Genomic DNA, 23536 nt, shown 5'->3' with positions numbered 1-23536 from the left:
TCTTTTTAACCATCGCCATTTGTTAAGTAGTGCGCCCCACCACTTTGTACACACTACGCTCAACTTTTGACGGTCCGCCATTTCCTGACGGAATGCTCTTTTTTTAACCGTTTACGTTCCCGTTTGTGTTTGCCGGCCGAGTTATCGGCCGTTCTATCGAACGACGCGCGGGCTGTCGAACTCGTTTTACTTTTTATACGTAGCAGCAATATGGCGAAGGCCATTTATTTTTTTAGTTCTGGACCTCCATTTCTCTATGGCGTATTTTATAGACCTTTCTGCGCGTCCCTGTTTTTAACTTTCTTCTCTTATGAACCTAGTTGTTTTTGCGCCCTAAAACAAAACAAACCGGATAAGAGGTGCAGGCAATCTTCTTGGCAAGCTGAAAGATCATCTGGGGGAAAGAAATTCTCCAACGATGTAGACATTCATACGGCGATTCGCGAATTGCTCCGTGACCGACGAGTGTATTTCTATTGTCGAGGAATTGAACGAATGGTAGAACGTTCGGATCGTTGTATACAGACACTTGGTGACATTATTCACCAACATTCTCAATTATTTGCGTTATTTTTAAGTGTAGTGCAGCAATCGATGAGTCACTTTACCTGGCATAATAAAGTCTTACTTACTTTCGGAAGTCTCCTCGTATATACACAACGTAAACGATAACTGTATACAAAGTAAAACAGTGGTGTGGTGAAGTCGAGACGAACAGATTGATACAAGACATTTGTGGTCCATCGAGCCGGGAAATAGCCTCAAATTCTCCTATAAAAATCTCCTAAGCTACAAGGTCGTGCACCGTGCGAGATTTTGACAAAAATCGTTCTAGAATCTTAAAAACTTTTTGTTCTTGCACTTAAGACATGTGAAATTGATTATATGATATAGGTTCCGCCTTTTTGCAAACACACTTTTTTGTTTTACTCAAACATTTTTCAGCACCTCTGTACCATAATCAGTGGTTTTTTTATTGAAAGCTGTAAAAAGTGAACATACGTTATATGGTTTATCAGGTGTTCTGCACTGATAGCTTGTCATCTGCCATCCGAACGATGTAAATGTTACTTTAACTGATGATGTTTGGGTAAAAAGAAAAAAGTGTGTTTGCAAAAAGGCGGATCCTATACCATATAATTTAGCTGCAAACACGGCAAAATGAAAAGAGCTTCAGATCCAAAAGATGAATGTGTGAAATTGATGTGTGCGTAAATTTTACCTTAAAGTATTGTGAATTTGAACAAGATAAAATTAACAATTAAATCGTTTTGTTTATCCAGCCGTCTGACCGCGGAACTATAATGCTTCAAGGGGTTGAGTTTAAACCGAATTGTAAAAGTAACTAGTGTTAGCGCAACGTTTACAAAAGTCTTCTTTCATTCATTACCCTCGCGGAAAAGCTCAAATTAATAATGTTAGCGGAACAGCAGATTAAACCGGCGGTTAAGTGAACGAGAGGGTATTGAAAATCGCGCACGTGCACCGTAGCTGATATGGATTTTGTAGGCCAATTTGAGGTTATTTCCCGAATCGAGAGACCGCTAGTGTCCTGGATCAAATTGTCCGTCTTGACTTCCCCTAAACCACCGTCGTACTTTGTAAACAGTTATCGTTTACATCCTGTATCGAAAACTAATTACTTTTTCTCCCTCGATTCGTTATCAGTTAACGTCTGCCCTGTCTTCCATCACCGTTGTAGCTGTAAGGTAATTTGAAATGCTGTCAGTTGTCGCGCTATTAGGTAGCATTTCTTATGTATTGTGTTAAGTGTAGGTAACTGACGAATGCGTGTGGTACAAAGCATAGTGTTTCTGTTGATGACAACGAGAGAAAACCGACAGAGTGAAACGCAGTGCCGGCACATACCCTGCTGCTGTGGAAGACCACCGAGGGGCCATCCGACGGACGGATTACAGAAAGTGTGACATGTCCTGAGTCCTCAAGACGCTGTGGAGATGTTTTAAAATGGAACGCAGGAGATTTCTGCAGAGTGTGTACCCTGTCCCCTTCTTTTCGTGCCACTGAAATACTGGCGATGAAAATTTCTCTGACCACCAGGATTAGAATCGGCTACCGCGGGGGTCGAGCGCCAACGCACGTGCATACGGCAGCGACCTCGACTATGGCGGCTGGTTTACATTCCTCTGAAGCTGCCGCACACCGTGTCACACTCTCCGGTTTACAGTATTCTTAAGTAAAAGGGGGAAATATCAGTGGCCTCGAAAATTTGGAGAGGTTAAAATAACAGCTCGTGGTGTGTTTTCCGGGTTGGAATCTTCATTTGGTACAAATTTTCTCGAAGGCCACGGCATACTCATTTCTCGATCTCTTTTGCCTTCTGGGAGGATACCGACGACCTTCATGTGTATATTAGTGAGGTATTCCATCTCTGCTTAGGTCGTCCACAGAGTTGCCTTCCTTTAGTTCCCAGGTTGCAGGGCCGTTTTAGCAATTGTAGGGGACGCTGTATTTGTGTCTATACCAGCGAGGTCCGTAATGGGAGACACACACCAAGTCTTTACTACCCTGCGTTGTAAACAAGATTATGGTTCAAATGGCTCTGAGCACTATGGGACTCAACTGCTGAGGTCATTAGTCCCCTAGAACTTAGAACTAGTTAAACCTAACTAACCTAAGGACATCACAAACATCCATGCCCGAGGCAGGATTCGAACCTGCGACCGTAGCAGTCTTGCGGCTCCAGACTGCAGCGCCTTTAACCGCACGGCCACTTCGGCCGGCTAAACAAGATTATGACTCGTTGCGGAAGTCACTGCAACCGTTGTTGGTCCGGACGATACCGTATAGAAGGAGCGAACAACTTCGCTGCCCAAGTTGCGAGTGTAACAAAATCCGAAGTCACGAGCCTGAATTATGTGCTTAGTGAAACAAGTCCATGTGTCCAAAGCAAATATAAATAACACAGCAGGGTCGTAACAGTACTAACGTGGTGCGGGGTAAACAGTTTCATACTGTGTAAACGAGCTTGCAGACCCCTTGCTGTGCGGTCGTATGTTATGAATCTGGGCGTGTTGCACGGTTTATTGAAGGATTTTTCCGCAACCACCGTGAGGAGCTTCCACACTAATTCTGTGAGTCTGTGCCTTGACACGGTCTGAACCTCCTATTATTCATGTTGCCTTGTGGGGGAAGAGGGGGGGGGGGGTACAAAGGAATTGATAGGATAGATCCCTTTGTTCCTAGTTAGTAGGAAGGCAGGGCTGCAGTAGGAGGACCTCTGCTAAAACACTGCAGTGTTGAAACCAAACTTCGAGTTGAGGACAGCTTTACTGACCGCACCGGTACCTATGTACAAGCACCAGTTCCCCTTACTTTGTCCTATCAGCCCTAATGGTAGATGAATATTGGAGTCAGTAGAATCTTTCTTTAGTATGTCACAAATGCTGGTTCTCTAAACTTCAATAGTATTTTGCGAAAAGATAATCATATTTTCTCCAAGCTCGCGGAGCATTACCATAGCTCTCTCGTACCGATCCAACTGACCGGTAGCAAATCCAGCAGTATAGCTTTTTTTTTGCTTCGATGCCCTGCTTTAATCCGATCTGGTATCAAATAGTAGTTAAGAATGGGTCACACGAGCGATGTGTGCGCTACACATGACAAAACCTTTCCCAATAAGCCATAATCGACCATTCGCCTTCCCTAATACTGACCTTCTGTGAAGTTTTACGGCCAGCGTTGTATCTAACATAGATCTCCGAACTGAGAAAGCAATACACTACTAAATACACTATCTGTGCACATAGGCAGAACTCGGCAGATTGCGCCATACAACACATTTTTCTTCTAGAAGTAGTTCTGGTTGTGTAATGATGTGTTCTCAAGTATCGTTCACACGAAGGTCGGAATAAAACGAAATAAATGTTAGGCTATAAGACCTGATTAGCAGCCGTGTAGCTACACTACTGGCCATTAAAATTGCTACAGCACGAAGATGACGTGCTACAGACGCGAAATTTAACCGACAGGAAGAAGATGCTGTGATATGCAAATGATTAGCTTTTCAGAGCATTCACACAAGGTTGGCGCCGGTGGCGACACCTACAGCGTGATGACACGAGGAAAGTTTCCAACCGATTTGTCATACATAAACACCAGTTGACCGGCGTTGCCTGGTGAAACGTTGTTGTGATGCCTCGTGTAAGGAGGAGAAATGCGTACCATCACGTTTCCGGCTTTCATAAAGGTCGGATTGTAGCCTATCGCGATTTTGGTTTATCGTATCGCGACATTGCTGCTCGCGTTGGTCGAGATCCAATGACTGTTAGCAGAACATGGAATCGGTGGGTTCAGGAGGATAATACGGAACGCCGTGCTGGATCCCAACGGCCTCGTATCACTAGCAGTCGAGATGACAGGCATCTTATCCGCATGGCTGTAACGGATCTTGCAGCCACGTCTCGATCCCTGAGTCAACAGATGGGGACGTTTGCAAGACAACAACCATCTGCACGAACAGTTCGACGACGTTTGCAGCAGCATGGCTGCGGTTACCCTTGACGCTGCATCACAGACAGGAGCGCCTGCGATGGTGTACTCAACGACGAACCTGGGAGCACGAATGGCAAAACGTCATTTTTTCGGATTTCTGTTTACAGCATCATGATGGTCGCATCCGTGTTTGGCGACATCGTGGTGAACGCACATTGGAAGCGTGTATTCGTCATCGCCATACTGGCGTATCACCCGGCGTGATGGTATGGGATGCCATTGGTTACACGTCTCGGTCACCTCTTGTTCGCATTGATGGCACTTTGAACAGTGGACGTTCATTTCAGATGTGTTACGACTCGTGGTTCTACCCTTCATTCGATCCCTGCGAAACCCTACATTTGAGCAGGATAATGCACGACCGCATGTTGCAGGTCCTGTACGGGCCTGTCTGGATACAGAAAATGCTCGACTGCTGCCCTGGCCAACACATTCTCCAGATCTCTCACCAATTGAAAACGTCTGGTCAATGGTGGCCGAGCAGCTGGTTCGTCACAATACGCCAATCACTACTCTTGATGAACTGTGGTATCGTGTTGAAGTTGCATGGGCAGCTGTACCTGTACACGCCACCCAAGCTCTGTTTGACTCAATGCCCAGGCGTATCAAGGCTGTTATTACGGCCAGAGGTGTTTGTTCTGGGTACTGATTTCTCAGGATATATGCACCCAAATTGCGTGAAAATGTAATCACATTTCAGTTCTAGTATAATATATTTGTTCAATGAATACCCGTTTATCATCTGCATTTATTCTTGGTGTAGCAATTTTAATGGCCAGTAGTCTATTTACACAACATTGCCTATCGGTTATACTACACATCTCCCCAGACATGGTTGCCATAGGATGGAGTATTGCGTTGGAAATTTATTTAAACTTCAGGTTGAACTTTACTTCGCTTCTATATACTTCATTTCCATTTATCCATGAACGATAAGCGAGCCAGTAAAGGTCGTATCCCACGCCTCAATGGTCCTATTCTCGGGAATGCTGAGAACGCTCGCAAGCGACGATAAAAATCCTGCGAGTAATCCCTTCCGCGCACTGCGCTTCTGTGAAGCCTGTTGCGTCATGTAACACCTCGGATGACGCAGCCATGTCTAGCAGACGGCTAGTGGCTTCAGAAAGCAGTCTTTCCTTGTCGCGCTGAGGGAGTTTACCGAGAGAAGGGCTCTGGAAAATAACAACAAAATGAAAGGCAAAAAGAGGTGTATGTCTGATCCAACCATTCATTTTATTTCTAATTCAGAATACGAGTCCACAAAAATGTCATTGTTGATCCTTAATATCTCCAAGACTTGAGGCCTACGCTCAGTTTTACGTCTAGTGACGCCTTTCTGAAATGCCAATTTATGAGATGATTCCTCCTGCGTTTCACTTAGGTTCAGGATAGCACCTTGAGAGAGAGTACCAAAATTGGTTTTCGGACGTCCTGTATCGAAAGCTATGTTACGTACGATGCGTATTTCGTAAAAATGTATTACGAAGAACGTGATAGCTTCTTTCACTAAATACGCCTCTGTAACCATCATGTTTGCGTACGAGAAAGGAAAAGACGCGTAACTTTAATCATTTCTATTAAAATATCATAGAGATAAAGTATTATAAAAGGAACTTGGAAAATTACCTACAGAATTTTTTGTTGAGTGGAACAATGTTTGGTTCTGCTTCACAAGAAAGGACAGCAGCAAGGCGGCAAAGAAACTGTACATCTAAAAGCCAAACACTTCATTTTAATCAATCAAAGGAGTTAGCCACTTTTAGAAGCAGACGCAGCGCACTGGACAGTTTGCAAGTTACGGATGAGAGCGGAGCAATGAGTTTGAATTAATACTGTGTGTGGTACACGTAGTTAGATTTTTTGAGAAATGTTCGATCCTGTTTCAATAAAATCTGTACTTGCAACATATGAAAGCAAACGACTCGCTCAGTCTATGTTCATGCGCAGAATGTTCATACATGCCACAGATTTCATCCGAATAGAGAGATGTGTGAAAGTGTGTCTGGCAAGGAAACTCCATATTACCAAAACTATTCTCAGCAGCCCAACAAGATGTTTTCAGGCATCTAAATTGTGAAAAACTTGTTAATGTTGCCTCCCGAAACTACCTTCGTTTTGTGAATGTCATTCTTCAACAAAAAATAGGCGAACGAAAGAGAGCATGCTGGAAAGTACGCCTGTAAATCATTTATAGTAAGACAAAAAAGAAAAGAATTAGCACCACAGCGAAAAGAAGGCAGGACAAATAAATAAGTCATAGAACCAGTTCATCTCGATGTGGGGGAATTTCTTGTCACGAACAGAAAATCAGCAAGGTAGGGTTCGCTGATGATATAGCAGAGGTCGCCGAAGTTAGACAGGAACTGAATCCGGTGCTATAATACGGCTATAATACGCACGTAAACAAAAAGGAAACTCAGGTAATGCTGTGTGAACATCGGTTGGACGTGCTTGATAACATATTATTAAACTTGGACAAGATACTTTCGGAGATGTAAACCACATTTGTATCCGGTAATATAATAATGGAACATGCAGGAAAGATGTAGTAGCAAGGTTTGTGTACGGCAAAAGGACTTTATAAAGAGAAACAATTCCTGTCATCTATAAATACGAACGTTGACGCCAGAAAAGAATTCAATAAAAGCTGTATTAAGAGCACACAGATGGACAATGACAGTGAAACGATAGGACGCCTTTAAATGTAGTATTACAGGAGACATCTGACGATCAGACTGGATGACCGAGTATGGAATGAGAATGTCCTGCTATAACTCGTCGAGAAAAATGCCCATTAAAAATGCATTGAATCTAAGAGTTTGGTTTGGCCCATAATACATCATCCCGCGAGCACGCACAAGTGCTGCTACACGACGTGGCATGGACTCGGCTAATGTCTGAAGTAGCGCTGGAGGGAATTGACGCCAAGAATCCTGCAGGTCTGTCCATAAATCCTTCTGAACAACACGTTGCAAGGCATCCCACATATGCTCAATAATGTTCATGTCTGGGGAGTTTGGTGGCCAGCGGAAGTGTTTAAACTCAGACGAGTGTTCGTGGAGCCACATTGTAGCAATTCTGAGGCGTGTCAAATTGTCCTGATGAAATTGCCCACGTCCATCGGAATGCACAATGGACATGAATGGAGGCAGGTGATCAGACAGGCTGCTTACGTACGTGTCACCTGTCAGAGTCGTATCTAGACGTATCAGGGGTCCCATATCACTCCAACTGCACACGTCCCACAATATTACAGAGCTTCCACCAGTTTGAACAGTCCCCTGATGACACAGGGTCCATGAATTCATGAGGTTGTCTCCATACCCGTACACGTCCATCCGCTAGATAAAATTTTATACGAGACTCGTCCGACCTGCAACATGTTCCCAGTCATGTTGCAGTCCAATGTCTGTGTTGACGGGCCTAGGCGAGGCGCATAGCTTTGTGCCGTGCTGTCATCTAGGCTACACGAGTTGGCCTTCGGCTCAGAAAGCCCATATCGATGATGATTCGTTGAATGGTTCGCACGCTGACACTTGATGGCCCAGCATTGAAATCTGCAGCAATTTGCGGAAGGATTGCACTTCTGTCACGCTTAACGATTCTCTTCAGTCGTCGTTGGTCCCGTTCTTGCTGGATCCTTTTCCAGCCACAGCGATGTCGGAGATTTGATGTTTTACCGGATTGCTGATATTCACGGTACACTCGTGAAATGGTCACAAGGGAACATCCTCACTTCATCGCTACCTCGGAGATGCTGTGTTCCATCGCTCGTGCGCCGACTATAACACCACGTTCAAACTCACTTAAATCTTGATAACCTGTCGTTGCAGCATCACTAACCGATCTAATAACTGCGTCAGACGCTTGTCATACATATATAGGCGTTGCCGACCGCAGCCTGCTTACATATCTCTGCATTTGTATAGGCGTACCTATACCAGTTTCATTGGCGCTTCAGTGTAGAAGGAAAGAATCGCAAGGGTAGGCATAGATTTTAACAAGGCAGATGCTCGATGATGCAGAATGTAGCAGTTACGCTAAAATTAAGACAACAGGCAAACGGCAAGAACGGAGAAATGCATCAAACTAACCTTATGGTTGATGACTCAACGAATTACTACGATTCTCATTGGCGAGGCTACTCCACGTGGATTTTCAGTTAAGACTAGCTGAGAACAGCGTGCAGCCAAATGCAAGTGAAGGCATCCTGGAGTATTTCCATTTAACCGCCTGTGTGGGATTATTTCCCTGCATTTTTTTCATTTAATTACACTAGTTTCGGTCCCTTCTTTCCCTCCAGGCGCATCTTATAATTTTTGCATGGGCACACGTTAATTGCCCAGTACGCTCTCTCTTGATTTCACCTGGAAAAAAATTGCAGGTATTAAGACTAGGAAGCTAAATTTCCGCGTCAGCCAATGTCTCTCAGACAGAGGCGTTCTGAGTGAATTATAAACTTTCTGTTGGGTATTTACGAAAACTCACTAAAAACTACTTTCATGTAAGCTCTAAAAATTGTTATAGGTTATTTCATAACTAACATTAGTACTGTAATACAATAACCTTTTAATGTCAAGTACAGTTTCATTGTATCGCACTTAAATGAAATATGAAATATACATCTTTGACTTCCTTCCAAATCACTGAGATACCGCTCCTCGGGCTCCATGGAATCCTGCGTAATGTATTGAAGCTGTTGTCTGTCATCTGTCGTACGGATTTCATAAAGTTGACATTCTAGTAGTATGCGGTCAGGCGTGGCTGTTCGTGCACAACTTCAGTTCCTTTCTTTTAATTCTACGCAGATATTGCTGTAGAGTCCCTGTCCTGTGAAATAATAGATTAGACTAGTAGTTGGTTCAAAGTGATTCATTTGGAGGTTCTCTCTGACATTTGGAAAGTGCGTTTCTTGTGGTACCCTTTCAACATTGATTAATTAATTGAAAAGTACACTCGAGTCCATCAACAGAAATTAAGTACAAAAATGAAATTTCGTGTGTCTGCTCAAGGAAATGTGAGTGGCTAATGGCTCTGAGCACTATGGGACTTAACTTCTGAGGTCATTAGTCCCCTAGAACTTGGAACTACTTAAACCTAACTAACCTAAAGACATCACACACACCCATGCCCGAAGCAGGATTCGCACCTGCGACCGTAGCGGTCGCACGGTTCCAGACTGAAGCGCCTAGAACCCCTCGGCCACCCCGGCCGGCGAAATGTGAGTATAGATTGTTAATTAGTTATGTCGATTTGAACCACGACAAAATAAATTTTACACTATATTATTGTAAACCGTTTCAATAGCGCACAACAGTTACGAGTATTCTTACTTTTCAGAGTATTTGAATAAATCTGAAACTATAGTTAAAATATTAGATTAAATGTTTCATACTACTAGAAATTCTATTGGGTCGGTAATAGAAAATGTACAGTCAGTGTCTGTTTAAAGTTTTAACTGAGGTCAGTCAGGCATGGACTTTGAATGCGAAAACCATTAAAAACTTAGGATCGGTTGTGGTGATTGCTAGGGTCCTCGTTTAAGTTTGCGTACGTAATTCATTATCCTTCAGATTTAAGACATGTTTTGGACAGTGACAGCCCAATTTAGCGATGTCTATCGACGTCATTTTTACTGGAGGCCATGCTTTGGACATCGGCAGTCCAGTTAACGAGCTAAATGACGAACTAGCCACAGAAGCAATGGGAATGGAAAACTAGAACCAGAAATTCTAAGTGCTAACATAAGGTCACCCATGGGATGCCACATCCAGAGGACATGGGAAGAAGAATGGCAAAATACTGCTCAGTCTAATAAACTAGAACATAAGCAACACCACAAAGGGCTAGCAGACATGACTACGAAGCTCAAGAACAGCAACTATTAGCTTATGCCGTCTCCGAATCGTACATAAAAAATTACTTAATAATTTACAATACGGAGGGAAGAATCTGCAGAATACGTTTGTGGAGCAGCCCTTACCGTTCGGCACATCCTCTAAGATTGCACAGTTAAACAAGACATGCAACGTCGCTTGGACCTATAAAACCATGTACGACAGTTTATAGCAGGTGGCGTAACGTACTGCTGTTCCTACGGAGTTGATATTTTGACAAGATTTAAAGTCGTCACGTTTAATGTCGGCTAATGCCGCTCTCGCCACCGCTCTATTCCCCATGCAACATCATTATTCGTTTCGAAATCAGACTTCAGATCCTATTCTTGAGCATTGTAGGTAAAAACGAAATGTTTTGCTTATGCAATGATCTTAGCTTTATATTAATGACAGTTATGTTTTGTTTATTGGAGATAAAATCTTCTATGTTGTTAAGTCGCGACTGTTTCTCTTCATATTACTTCACGACTTGCGAAGAAGAAATTCGAAGAGCAAAATGGCACGACTAAACAACCTACAAGAGTTTACCTTCACTGACAAGGGCCACGAAATCCTGGAGATTTATGTATTCATTAATTTAGTTATTCGTGTATGAAATGTTATGCGTGCGATAGCATTGCTATGAAAAAGAAGTCTCGCGCATAGGTCCTCAACACTACGAGACGATTGAGGGAATAATAACCACTTAGTTACCTTTTAAAGTTATCTCATCGTCATCATTATCTACTGGACGTTGATAGGCAACGGCAGCTATCCGTGACTCACCCTGGCGTGGTGGTATTTTTCCCCGGTCAGAAGCGCTAGCGAAGTCCATAGCACAAGTGTTCGTCACCAGTCTTACCAGAAGTGGCCCTTCAACCGAGGCGTCCCAAGAAGTGTTCCCTCAAGGGCCACTTCCCAACAACTCCCTCCCTCCCTCCCCCGCTCTTCCCTCCCTCTCCTTCTCCATCTCTGTCTGTCATTCTCTCCCTCCGTCCCACAAGATCCAGCAAACCTTACACTGGGTTCATCTTTCTTGGTTTACAAATTGCGCCTTTATTATCTTGGTACGCTTAGCGTTGTAAGACCGCCTCTTACATCTAACCAAGTATTCTTAATGGTGATGAAATCAAAGCAGGGGAATAAGTATATGCCACAGTCACATACGAGGTAACAGTAAACAGAATGTTATCTGAAATCAAAAAAATTATTGAGCTACTTGGAAAGAACAGCTTTTTTACAGAAACTGAACCGTTTTAATTTGTGGTTTGAGAGCCAAAAATCGTATTTTAGTTATCATTCCGAACCGATTAAAATTAACCGCCCGAACGGTGCCTGAACCTGGGCCCCTCCTCACATATCGATTTTTAATTCTTTATCTTCATAAAACCCTAATCGCCTCTGTATTAAGTAAGCAATTTCTTCCTCAGTTAAATTAATAAAATAATTAAAATAAATGATTCTTCTTAAAAAGTTGCATCTTCATAAAAAGAGCTGTTTTCCTCTTATGTTCTTTAAAAGGAAAAGAAATAGCCTAAATGATGGAAGATATTTAATTCTGCATTAATTACCTTGTTCTTCAGAGAAATAAAGGAAAAGTGACTTTGCTATCTGTGTCAGTGATTTGTTGATGCACTTTACATAGATAACATACACTGAATCGAGCATGTTAATGTAGTTAGCGCGTGGGTTTCATGTGTGTTCAATATATATATTAATTTGCTCTATCTTTGAGTCATTTTCAGATGGGTCATAAACATTTACTAATGTTGTATAAAATTGCAAACGATTCCTCTTCATCACGTATTACCCATAGGTATGCCGTCTCTAGATAAAACTGTAGTACACTGCTGGCCACCGTAAATGCAACACCAAGAAAGACAAGAGGTAGCACAACAAAATTTATTTTGTAGATAACATGTTGACCAAGTATCAAATGATTACGTTTACAGACGTCTGTGACATGTGGTTCCTGCCTGAATCAGTAGCCAGAGTAGCCGCCATTGTTGGAGATCACCGCTGCCACACGTCTCGGCATTGAGTCAAAGAGACGTTGGATGTGTTCCTGGGGTACAGCAGCCCAAGCAGCTTCCACACGTTGCCAAAGATCATCTGGTGTGGCAGCTGGGGATGTAATCTGGGTCACTCGTTGAGCAACTATCGACCACATGTTTTCTATCGGCGAAAGATCCGGAGAGCGAGCCGGCCAGGGAAGCACTTCAATCTGGTTATTGACGAAGAACCTTTGGACAATGCGTGCCACGTGTGGTCGCGCATTATCCTGTTGAAATATGGCTGTGGCCGAGCCCTGAAGGTAAGGAAGGACAACTGGCTCCAGCACCTCGGATATGTAGCGTCGGCTATTTAAAGTACCGGCAATGCGTACTAGAGGTGTGCGAGAGTAATATCCAATACCGCCCCATACCATAATACCCGGTGCAAGACCAGTGTGGCGGTGCATAAGGCAGCTGTCCAGCATCCTCTCTCCATGGTGTCTCCACACTCGAATCCGACCATCGTGGTGCTGCAGACAGAAGCGTGCCTCGTCAGTAAAGACAACGTCATTCCATTCTGCCGTCCACATCCGTCTGACATCACACCATTGGCGACGGAGACGTCTGTGGTTCTGCGTCAATGGTAGACGAAGCAATGGACGTCTTGCGGACAGACCACTCTGCTGTAAACGGCGTCGAATGGTACGCGCAGACACTGGATGATGCGTTACAGACGCAATGTGCTGTGCTATGCTTCGGGATGTCACTGAGCGATCCGTCACTGAGATGCGCACAGTTTGCCTATCAGCACGTGCAGTGGTGCACCGAGGTGAATGCGATCGACCACGTCGGTCCGTCGTACCCTCCTGCATCCAACGGTCACATATCCGCATTACAGTTGTTTGGTTTCGTCCAACACGACTAGCGATTTCTCAGTATGATAATCCACAATCTCGGTAAGCCACTATCCTTCCTCTGTCGAACTCGGGTACTTGATCAAACGATGTTCGCTGTTGTCTACGAGGCATAACTGATCGTCTTGTGAAACAACCACAAGGTAAACACACGTGCCGAACGTACACTCGTCGAAATCGCCAAGCCTTAAATGGCGCTATGAGGTGGCGCCACAGGCGCGCGTGATGTGCGTCTGCGCTGAAATTCTAATCAGTTGCATATCTCATCGCTGCAAACCCATGGTGTAAATTTCACTTGATTCGGATGCTTCCTTCAGGGTGTTGCATTTACGGTGGCCAGCAGTGTATAAACACTGATTTTCAACAGCCACATTTAAAATTTCATTGAAACGTAGTATCCTAAAAACCTGGGCCCATTATCTCCTGTGATACAGCAATAGCAGTGTGAGAATTATACCGGAAATTTCTTAGAGCAGACATTTTATGTGGACTCCGGATTCTATTTGCATTTAACGTCATTATTTTATTTGTTTATTCCATCCCTCGAATTTAATTAGACTCGTACACTTACACATTATACGTTTCTACTTTCTTGTATCTGAAGAGATATGCACGAAAACAAATGATTGTCCACTGTTTACAGCAGTGATTCAGAATTTATTCGATGAAGGTTGCCGTCATTTCCAGTATCATTTAACTTTCCCATTGACTCGTTGGATTTAGATGCTTCATGTTCCTCCTCGGCTTCCATTTTTTCCTTCAGACTGCCACCTGCTTGAAGTGCGATTGTTGGTTGGTGGACGTTCTACGCCGTTTGATTTTTCACTTGCGCTGACAGAGGAGTTACTTCCGTTGTCTGCTTTGTTGTTGGAATTATCAGCTATGTCTTTCCTTCTTTTTTATATTGAATCTGGATTTGTTCTTTGCTCTTCATCTTTATTTGACGTAATTTCTCTGTGGTACTGGGAGTCTCTGTTTCAGATGCTGCATGAGCTATTCTTCCTTTCTTGTTCTATGAGGTGGTACGATACGATCTGCAGAAGCATTAGTGTCCATTTTCACGATGTCAATGTCATCCAGTACAGATTTCGATAGGAGAACTTCACAGCTTTCGTCGCTTTCTGTAGCTCTTACTTTCTGTTGACTAGAATCGGTGGGCTTAGATTCCACGTGCCTTTCCAAGTTTTCAGTCTCCTTTTCCGGTATACTGCTTGTCGTCGCAGGCGGGGGTTGTGGTGCCCTGCGTTGCTGTACGGTAGCTCGGCCAGCACACTCATTGGCGTTGCATATTGCATACGTTCTAGACTGTCCGTCATAGATAACTAATCTATGTTTCAATAAATCAATCTTAACTTTACGAACTCCACTGAAAACAGGCAACAGAAATTCGTTAGCCACCTCTCTACATAATCCGAAATTACTCGCCCGTATTCATTTAAAACTTGTCTTACAATTTCAAAGGGGAGCTCGAATGCTCTTATGATGCGCAACCCTAAACTAGCATTTGTTATTTAACCCCACTAATACTTCCGTTTGCATGTGTAAATTTCAGTATGTCTCCTTTTTCTTGAATTAAACGAGTGTGAATTCGCGAATCTTTAAGATTCACATAAGCAACAGCAGCAAACTGTCAAAGGTGTACACCGATAACAACCTTCTCGACATCAAAACTGTGAAAGTCAGATAAACTAGGCTTCACACATTGACCATCAAAGCAAAACTTCGAAGTATCTCGTTTTTTAATCAGTGACAGCTTCAAATGATACACATACATACACAAAAAAAAGCGCTCCAACAGCATCAATCTGTAGTCCATAATATTAAACATTTCACACATCTGAGCAATAACCAAATATTCAACAACGACCAATACACCAAACTCGTTTCGCTTTGAGTAGCACGCACTCGGTGTGAGCACTTCCTTTCTCGACGAGGCCTCGAGCCTTTCTACCGATCGAGCTATCGAATCACGTCCTTCATTTTTTACCCATTGTCTTGTGTTCAGATAGTTTTTTCTACGGAAGGCAAGGAGCACGATTCGACTTCCTTCCCGAACACAGTCTTAATCCATCACAGCCGGCCGTTGTGACCGAGCGGTTCTAGGCGCTTCAGTCCGGAACCGCGCTGCTGCTGCAGTCGCGGGTTCGAATCCTGCCTCGGGCATGGATGTGTGTGACGTCCTTAGGTTAGTTAGGTTTAAGTAGTTCTAAGTCTATGGGACTGATGACCTCAGATGTTAAGTCCCATAGTGCTCAGAGCCATTTTAACCATTTTTAATCCTTCACAAAATTTTCAAAGTATGAGGTCTTCCACTTGAGTGCCAAAACAATCCGTTAAATTTCGGTTATAAAATGAAACACACAGGCTTAAAGGCTGTCGATTCAGCTAATTAATTAGGGACTATAATTAGGAAAAACTTAAATTTGAAACATTACATAGAAAATTTTGTTCGTTAGGTGAACAAAAGATTGCATTTTATTTGCAGAACGCTTAGCAGATGCAAGGATCTGTTAAAGAGACTGCTTACATTACGCTTCTCCATCCACTTGGTGGAGGACATTGAAAAATTTTCTAATAAGTCCACACTGTTTCCGCAAGAGAGAAAGAGAGAGAGAGAGAGAGAGAGAGAGAGAGAGCGATAATATGCGAGTTCGGTTGACTGCCATTAAAAGAAAGGCGTTTTTCGTTCTCACGAGATATTTTCACTGAATTTTAATCAGCAGCTTTCTGCTCCGAATGCGAAAATATTTTGTTGATCCGATCTACATAGGCAGAATTGACCATCGTAATAAAATAAGAGAAATCAGAGATCACAAGGAAAAGATGCTCTTTTTCCCATGTGCTATTAGAGAGTGGAACAGTCGAGGAATAGTGTGAACTATGAACCATACGCCAAGCAATCAAGTGCGAATGGTAGAGATGTCGAAAATGAAGTTCATACTGCATGTTCTTGACTAAGCTCGTCACGGCAATTCTACACACTGCTGCGAATTGAAAGGATGGACCATATGTCGTACAAACTTTTTAAAATCTCAGTATTTATTTGCTTGAGAAGATTACAGGGTGGTTACAAACAATTTAAATATCTTGTGTTGTAGGGTAGACTGCGCTGAGAAATGATTTTTCAGAAGAAAGTTCGATAAGTTGTGCCGTTTCCGAGTTAACTAGCATTTGAGTTAGCCAGTCAGGCAGTTTCGCGCGCGAATTAAAGCTGCCCGCCAGAGACGGTGTCCCCAAAAGTATTCTTCGTGTGGTTTCCTAAAACCGAAGAAGAGAGCGATACAAAAATTGAACGTGGGACAGTAGTAAGGACTGAAACCGAGCCAATGGTTGAGCAATCTCGTGCGACATCATCTACGCTATGAGAACAACTGATACTAATTGTATACGGCAGGTCGATTGAATTCACGCGCGCAACGGCCTAATTGGCTTCCTTCAATGCTAATTAACTCGGAAACAGCGCAAAGTTTCAAATTTTTTTATTAACAATTATTTTTCAAAACTATCTATCCCGCAAGACCCTTGCAAGATTTTCAGACTCTTTCTGACCATCCTGTGTACACGTAAACAGGATACTGCCAGTTATTATTCAACGCACTTCTTCTTAATTATTGCGCATTATCATCTTTTTGATAAAACTGAATTTCACGCCCCCACTTCAATGAATCTGTTTCATTGTTGAAACAATATTATTTTTTTAAAAACAACTTTGACTACTATTTATATTAATATGTTATAAGTTATACACAGTGCGCCCTTTTCTTTTTTCGGGTACGTATTGCCAAGCATAAAATTTCCAGAATGAGATTTTCACTCTGCAGCGGAGTGTGCGCTGATATGAAACTTCTTGACGGATTAAAACTGTGCGCCGGACCGAGACTCGAACTCGGGACCTTTGCCTTTCGTGGGCAAGTTCTCTACCAACTGAGCTACTCAAGCACGACTCACGCCCCGTCCTCACAGCTGTACTTCCTCCAGTACCTCGTCCCCTACTTTCCAAACTTCACAGAAGTTCTCCTGCGAACTTTGCAGAACTAGCACTCCTGGAAGAAAGGATATTGCGGAGACATGGCTTAGCCACAGCCTGGGGGATGTTTCCGGAATGAGATTTTCACTCTGCAGCGGACAGTGCGCTTATATGAAACTTCCTGGCAGATTAAAACGATGTGCCGCACCGAGACTCAAACTCGGGTCTTTTTCCTTTCGCGGGCAAGTGCTCTACCACTGAGCTACCCAAGCACGACTCACGCCCCGTCCTCATAGCTTTACATCCGCCATTACCTCGTGTCCTACTTCCCAAACTTCACAGAAGATCTCCTGCTCGATAGAGCACTTGCCCACAAAAGGCAAAGACCCCGAATTCGAGTCTTGGTCCAGCACACAGTTTTAATGGCTCTCAGCACTATGGGATTTAACTTCTGAGGTCATCAGTCCCCACAGTTTTAATCTGCGAGGAAGCTTCATATCAATGCACACTCCGCTGCAGAGTGAAAATTTCATTCTAGAAATCAAGATTTCTACTTCAGCAACCAAGGCTGACCCTCGTTTTGTTAAAAATATCTCTATATATTTCTGCATCATTTTTATTCTCCAAGTCTGTGCGGAGGTGACATGACATCTCTCAAATTCCAACGTTTTTTACAGAGGGCAGTCAGTCTCCTGAGCGAACACGTTGAGCTACCGTGCCGGCCTAACCAGCTGACTACAAGCTACTGACTATTTCTTTCTGATAACCTAACATTGTTCACAAACAAGTATTAATTAGACCGGTAATGTCTTGTACTATCATTGTTACGCATCATACAACAAGAAACAGAAACTGCATAAAATGATGTTTGGTTTGTGGGGCGCTCAACTGCGCGGCCATCAGCACCCGTACAAAGTCCCAATGTTTACGCAGTCCAATCTAGCAAATGTCACCAAAGACATCGTTCCTCACAAGCGTCTTCTAACCAAACTGCGTGCCTACAGAGTATCGCCTGAGTTGTGCGACTGGATTCGTGATTTCCTGTCAGAAAGGTCACAGTTCGTAGTAATAGACGGAAAGTCATCGAGTAAGAGAGAAGTAGTATCTGGCGTTCCGCAAGGAAGTGTTATAGACCCTCTATTGTTCCTGATCTATATTAACGACCTAGGAGACAATCTGAGTAGCCGTCGTAGATTGTTTGCAGATGATGCTGTCATTTACCGTCTTGCAAAGTCATCCGATGATCAAAACGACTTGCAAAATGCTTTAGATAAGATATCTGTATGGTGCGAAAAGTGGCAATTGACCCTGAATAAGGAAAAGTGTGAAATTATTCACATGAGTACTAAAAGAAATCGGCTAAATTTCGATTACGCGATAAGTCACACAAATCTGAAGGCTATAAATTCAACTATATACTTAGGGATAACAATTACAAATAACCTAAGTTGGAACGATCACATAGATAATATTGTGGGTAGAGCAAACCGAAGACTGCGATTCATTGGCAGAACACTTAAAAGGTGCAACAGGTCTACTAAAGAGACTGCTTACACCACGCTTGTCCGCCCTGTTCTGGAGTATTGCTGTGCGGTGTGGGATCCGCATCAGGTGGGACTGACGGATGACATCGAAAAAGTACAAAGAAGGGCAGCTCGTTTTGTATTATCGCGAAATAGGGGAGATAGTGTCACAGACATGATTCGTGAATTGGAGTGGCAATCATTAAAACAAAGGCGTTTTTCGTTGCGACGGGATCTTTTCATGAAATTTCAATCACCAGTTTTCTCCTCCGATTGCGAAAACATTCTGTTGGCACCCACCTACGTAAGGAGAAATGATCATCACGATAAAATAAGACAAATTAGGGCTCGCACGGAAAAATTTAAGTGCTCGTTTTTCCCACGTGCCGTTAGAGAGTGAAACGGTAGAGAGACAGCTTGAAGGTGGTTCATTGAACCCTCTGCCAGGCACTTTGTTGTGAATAGCAGAGTAATCATGTAGATGTATATGTAGATGATGATGAAATGATGAGGACAACACAAACACCCAGTCCGAGGGCAGAGAAAATCCCCAACCCGGCTGGTAATCGAACCCGGGACCCCGTGATCCAGAAGCAGCAACGGTAGCCACTAGACCGCGAGCTGCGGACGAAACTATATAAAATCATCCGCTCCAAAATATTCACACATAACTTGCTAACACAATAACTAGAGAGAAATCTGCTGAAGCACTTTCCCATAAACAATATTCAGTGAGCATATGTATTTACAGCGCTGGCTCACAAGGCCGATTTCCACGCGACACAACAATACCTCAGCAAATTAAACACAGAAAACGGGACAAAAGACAGAAACATATTCATTCATGCATTTCAGTCAGCACAAATATACTTTATTCACTTACTCGCAACCGTACAGCGTTGAACATATTAAGTAGCAATCTGAATTAACAACGTCAACTAAGTGCAATGTAGTGGCCTAAAATATATCTTAATTTCAAAGCACAAGATGCCAGGTGCAATGCAGAACGATTCTGATTACGACTTTGAGCCATCAAACATACAATCAAGTTTCCATACCTGATTCTTTAGATAAACACTTTAACTGTGAGAACTCGTGCATAGTGCCTCATTCTTTTACTATTCCTGAAGACAGAGGAACAAATTTCAGGAAGGGGTGCACAACGTTAGTCTCACAATAATCACTGTAGTCTGAGATTAGGTGTGTATAAAGTTAGAGTGGTCAGTTTACAAACCGAACTAAATTGCGGCGGTATATCGACATACTACAGTAGGTGTAGAGTCGTAACATATGCTGCCGGCGTCTCCAGTTTCGTCAAGAAGCGAATCCTCACTCGCTTGGTCGTCTTGAACATTCTCTAGTACTGCTACGAGAATCTACCATGTAGGGATTACCTTCATGATGTTGCTCAATAACGAATGACCACTTATGAAACGTTCTCTCACATTTCAGGCTAGTGCGGTACCTCTTTTTGCCATGGTGTGTCTGTACTTCCCTCACAGGCGACTAACAATAATTTGTAAGTACGAAATTGATTAACTGATCACCAGCCAAAGAGTATATTCTTGAGAAAAGTTTCTACGCTGAGATTTGCGGTCTGTTTCCGTATTCGCATGACAAGTAAATTAAATTTGTATGAATATGAAATAACATTTAAAAACCGTAATTCACGATAGAATAATTTTGCTTATTTTACGTAGTTACACGAGCGGCCAACAGAGAGCATCAAAGACTTGTCATATGTTAGCATATGCGCAGTTCGTAAAGGCTGTATATATCTGTTTTTTCTACCATAGCTTTGCACCTGGGACCATGAGCGAAAATAATGAGGCAAAAACTTTCCCTTTTCACGGACTTGATCCTGTGAGCTGTTTGGTCCCATGGTGCGAGTTTTACGTCCTCACCAAAAACAGTATGATTATGCAAATCCTTTTGATGTACCCCAGGTCTTATCTCGTCCTCATAAAGTTGTGTTGCGTTTGTATCTATTCTTTATTTTATAGGTATCGTTTGTACTTAATTCATCACTGTATTTTAGATATTAATGATATTTTCTTCTAATATAGTACTGATAAATAATTCCGTAGTTATGTATCTAATTTATGTTGTATGCAAATAAAAACTAATTTTTTCTCAAAAGATTTAATCTTTTCTTTTATAGCATGAATGGCGAGCTGCACAATAACTCACAGTCTCCTGTGGAAAAGAAAAACAACGAACAACCATGCAAGAAAACAGAATTCGATGCTTTGTTTCAATACAGCAAACCACCAAAACCAGGTAACTTAGTTCTTACAATTAAACATTAAATTCGTCTCCCTAGCCGAGCATAATGCAAATACAACTATATTTGCGTTTAAGTTGCACAGACTATTATATGGTCTGTACCAGAGCGTACTTTAGACTTGATATCACTCGTCACCCTTCCTTAGCTGGGCGATTGTTCACTCACCTATAATTCATTCTACAGTGATATAAAGACGTCCGGTTAATACAAGAATAAAATATGTTTAACACTTTGAGTCCCATCTCCGGAATTTTATGCTGTCTTCAGTGTTGGAAGAATGCCATTCCCGTAATATTACGAGCATGTCATTCTGTCGAACATTGAAGACAACGAAATATTATGTTGATGACACTCAGTGTTTTAAGCAAGGTAACAAATTTATACTTCCAGGTTCATCATGCAGTCCCTAAAATGCTAACTACTACTCCATAGAAACTAGAATTTCTTTTTTTTGCATGTACCTTCTTTTCGTATTTTTTATGACTTCTCTTCTTTGTTAAGAGGTGTATAACAAGGAGCAAGATATTCTGGCTAACGTGTGCAGACAGGGGCAGAATAAGAGCTTAGCCCTACTTGAAATGTTTCTCTTTCGCGTTATTGCGCTCGTAGATTTACTAAATAAATTACCAGACCTTTTTCTCTTCATTTATAGTGGCCTGTGAAATAACGCTTACAGGTGAACAAAACTCAGGAGCGCTCTAAACGATTTGCCTTATAGAGAATGACAGTTCTCTGAATTCTAAGAAAGGAACAGTCTGATTACCTACCCGGTAAGAAGATTACCTTGGTGGGCCCATTTTTTTGAGCATCGAACAATAATTACAAGATATTACACAGAATTAAATATTCCTCCCACTTTATAAGTAAGTTCTGGAATTCGCTTTCCGGGGAACAGTGATATAAAATATGCAAGGCTTCAAGTCTATCACTCCCTGTTAACCTGTCGATGGAGACTGTAACGCAAGGAAGGGAGAATGGCACAAATGGCTCTGAGCACTATGGGACTTAACACCTGTGGTCATCAGTCCCCTAGAACTTAGAACTACTTAAACCTACCTAACCTAAGGACACCACACACATCCATGCCCGAGGCAGGATTCGAACCTGCGACCGTAGCAGTCGCGCGGTTCCGGACTGAGCGCCTAGAACCGCTAGACCACCGCGTCCGGCGAAGGGAGAATGGGGGAAGATTTTGGTTTAATGCTCCGCTGACGACATCGTTAGAGACAGATTGCAAGCACGGTATTCGCCTCTGTTGATTTAGGGAAACCTAAATCTGAATGTCCGGACAGCGATTTGAAACCCACTCCTCCCGAATTCTTGCCCAGTGTCTTAACAACTGCGCCGCTTCACTCAGTGGCTGAACTGCTTGACTTTGCCTTACATTAGGATATAAAGAGCTGCGATAGAATGCGTAAGGACACGTTAACTCCAGAAGGGTTTTAGATAGTTTTTCTGATATCCCTCAATATTTGGAAACCGGCTGAGTGATGGCGATATTATTTGTATGGCGCAGGCTTTTACCATGTTTATTGGGATGTCGAAAACAGGTCACGTGGGCAAAGGTCCCAAGTTCGAATCCCAGCCAGGCGCACAGTTATAATTCGCCAGGAAGTTTCAGATCGCCGCACTCTCCGCTGAAGAGTGAAGACCGATAATGGGCTACACAAACTGTCAAACAGTGATACTGGCAGTCGTATTACAGAATATACTGATGAGGCAAAACATGACGACCACTCCCAATTACGAATTTAAATGCCGCCTAGTGCCGTTGCGGCCTCACGGCGCGGTAAGGAAAATATATAAGCGCAGCAGAGAAAAGTGGGAAATCATTCTAACAATGAAACGGGCCTAATATGTTGAAACTCAGTGGCATGAGCGACCCTGACAAAGAGTAGACTGTTATGGCTTGGCGCCTGGGAGCGAGCAGCTCGGAAACGGCGAAAGTGGCCGGCAGTTTGTTTACTTTGCTCAATAACAGCTGTTTTATTCCGAATCACACATTGTCAGTTTGGCAAGCCGTAGGTGAATAACCAGCATCTGGCATGTGCGTGGCATTCCGCCCCAAGGGGACGCTCATACGACTACGGTGAAAAAAAGGACTAAATCATTTCGTAAGTTTCCATTCCAACCGTTCAGTGTTAAAAATACGATGGGTTACTGAGATTCAACCAAAAAACTAACAGAACTGGTAATTTACTTTTGTGTGAACTGTTAACCTTTCGGTTCTATGCGCTTCAGTCCGGAACCGCGCTGCTGCTACGGTCGCAGGTTCGACTCCTGCCTCGGGCATGGACGTGTATGATGTCCTTAGGTTAGTTAGGTTTAAGTAGTTCTAATTCTAGGGGACTGATGACCTCAGATGTTAAGTCCCATAGTGCTTAGAGCCGGTTTTTTTCCATTCAAAGACGCATCACCATTTATGAGTAGCGGCCACATTTCTCTTGTTGACAGGTTTAA

General features: G+C 42.9%; 1 protein-coding gene across 4 annotated transcripts in view; it reads left to right on the top strand.

The window, feature by feature from the left end:
• LOC124721868 (sulfate transporter-like) overlaps positions 1 to 23536 on the top strand; it is a 478624-nt gene that overhangs the window by 317328 nt on the left and 137760 nt on the right. For all 4 annotated transcript variants that reach the window (XM_047247004.1, XM_047247006.1, XM_047247003.1 and 1 more), the window contains exon 2: positions 20951 to 21069. In XM_047247004.1, coding sequence (XP_047102960.1) covers positions 20951 to 21069 — 119 coding nt within the window. The remainder of the gene's footprint in view (positions 1 to 20950; positions 21070 to 23536) is intronic.

The sequence above is a fragment of the Schistocerca piceifrons genome, chromosome X, assembly GCF_021461385.2.
Source record: "Schistocerca piceifrons isolate TAMUIC-IGC-003096 chromosome X, iqSchPice1.1, whole genome shotgun sequence".
NCBI lineage: Eukaryota > Metazoa > Arthropoda > Insecta > Orthoptera > Acrididae > Schistocerca > Schistocerca piceifrons.
Note: the sequence above shows the minus strand (reverse complement) of the source record. Positions and strands in the feature narration are given on the sequence as shown.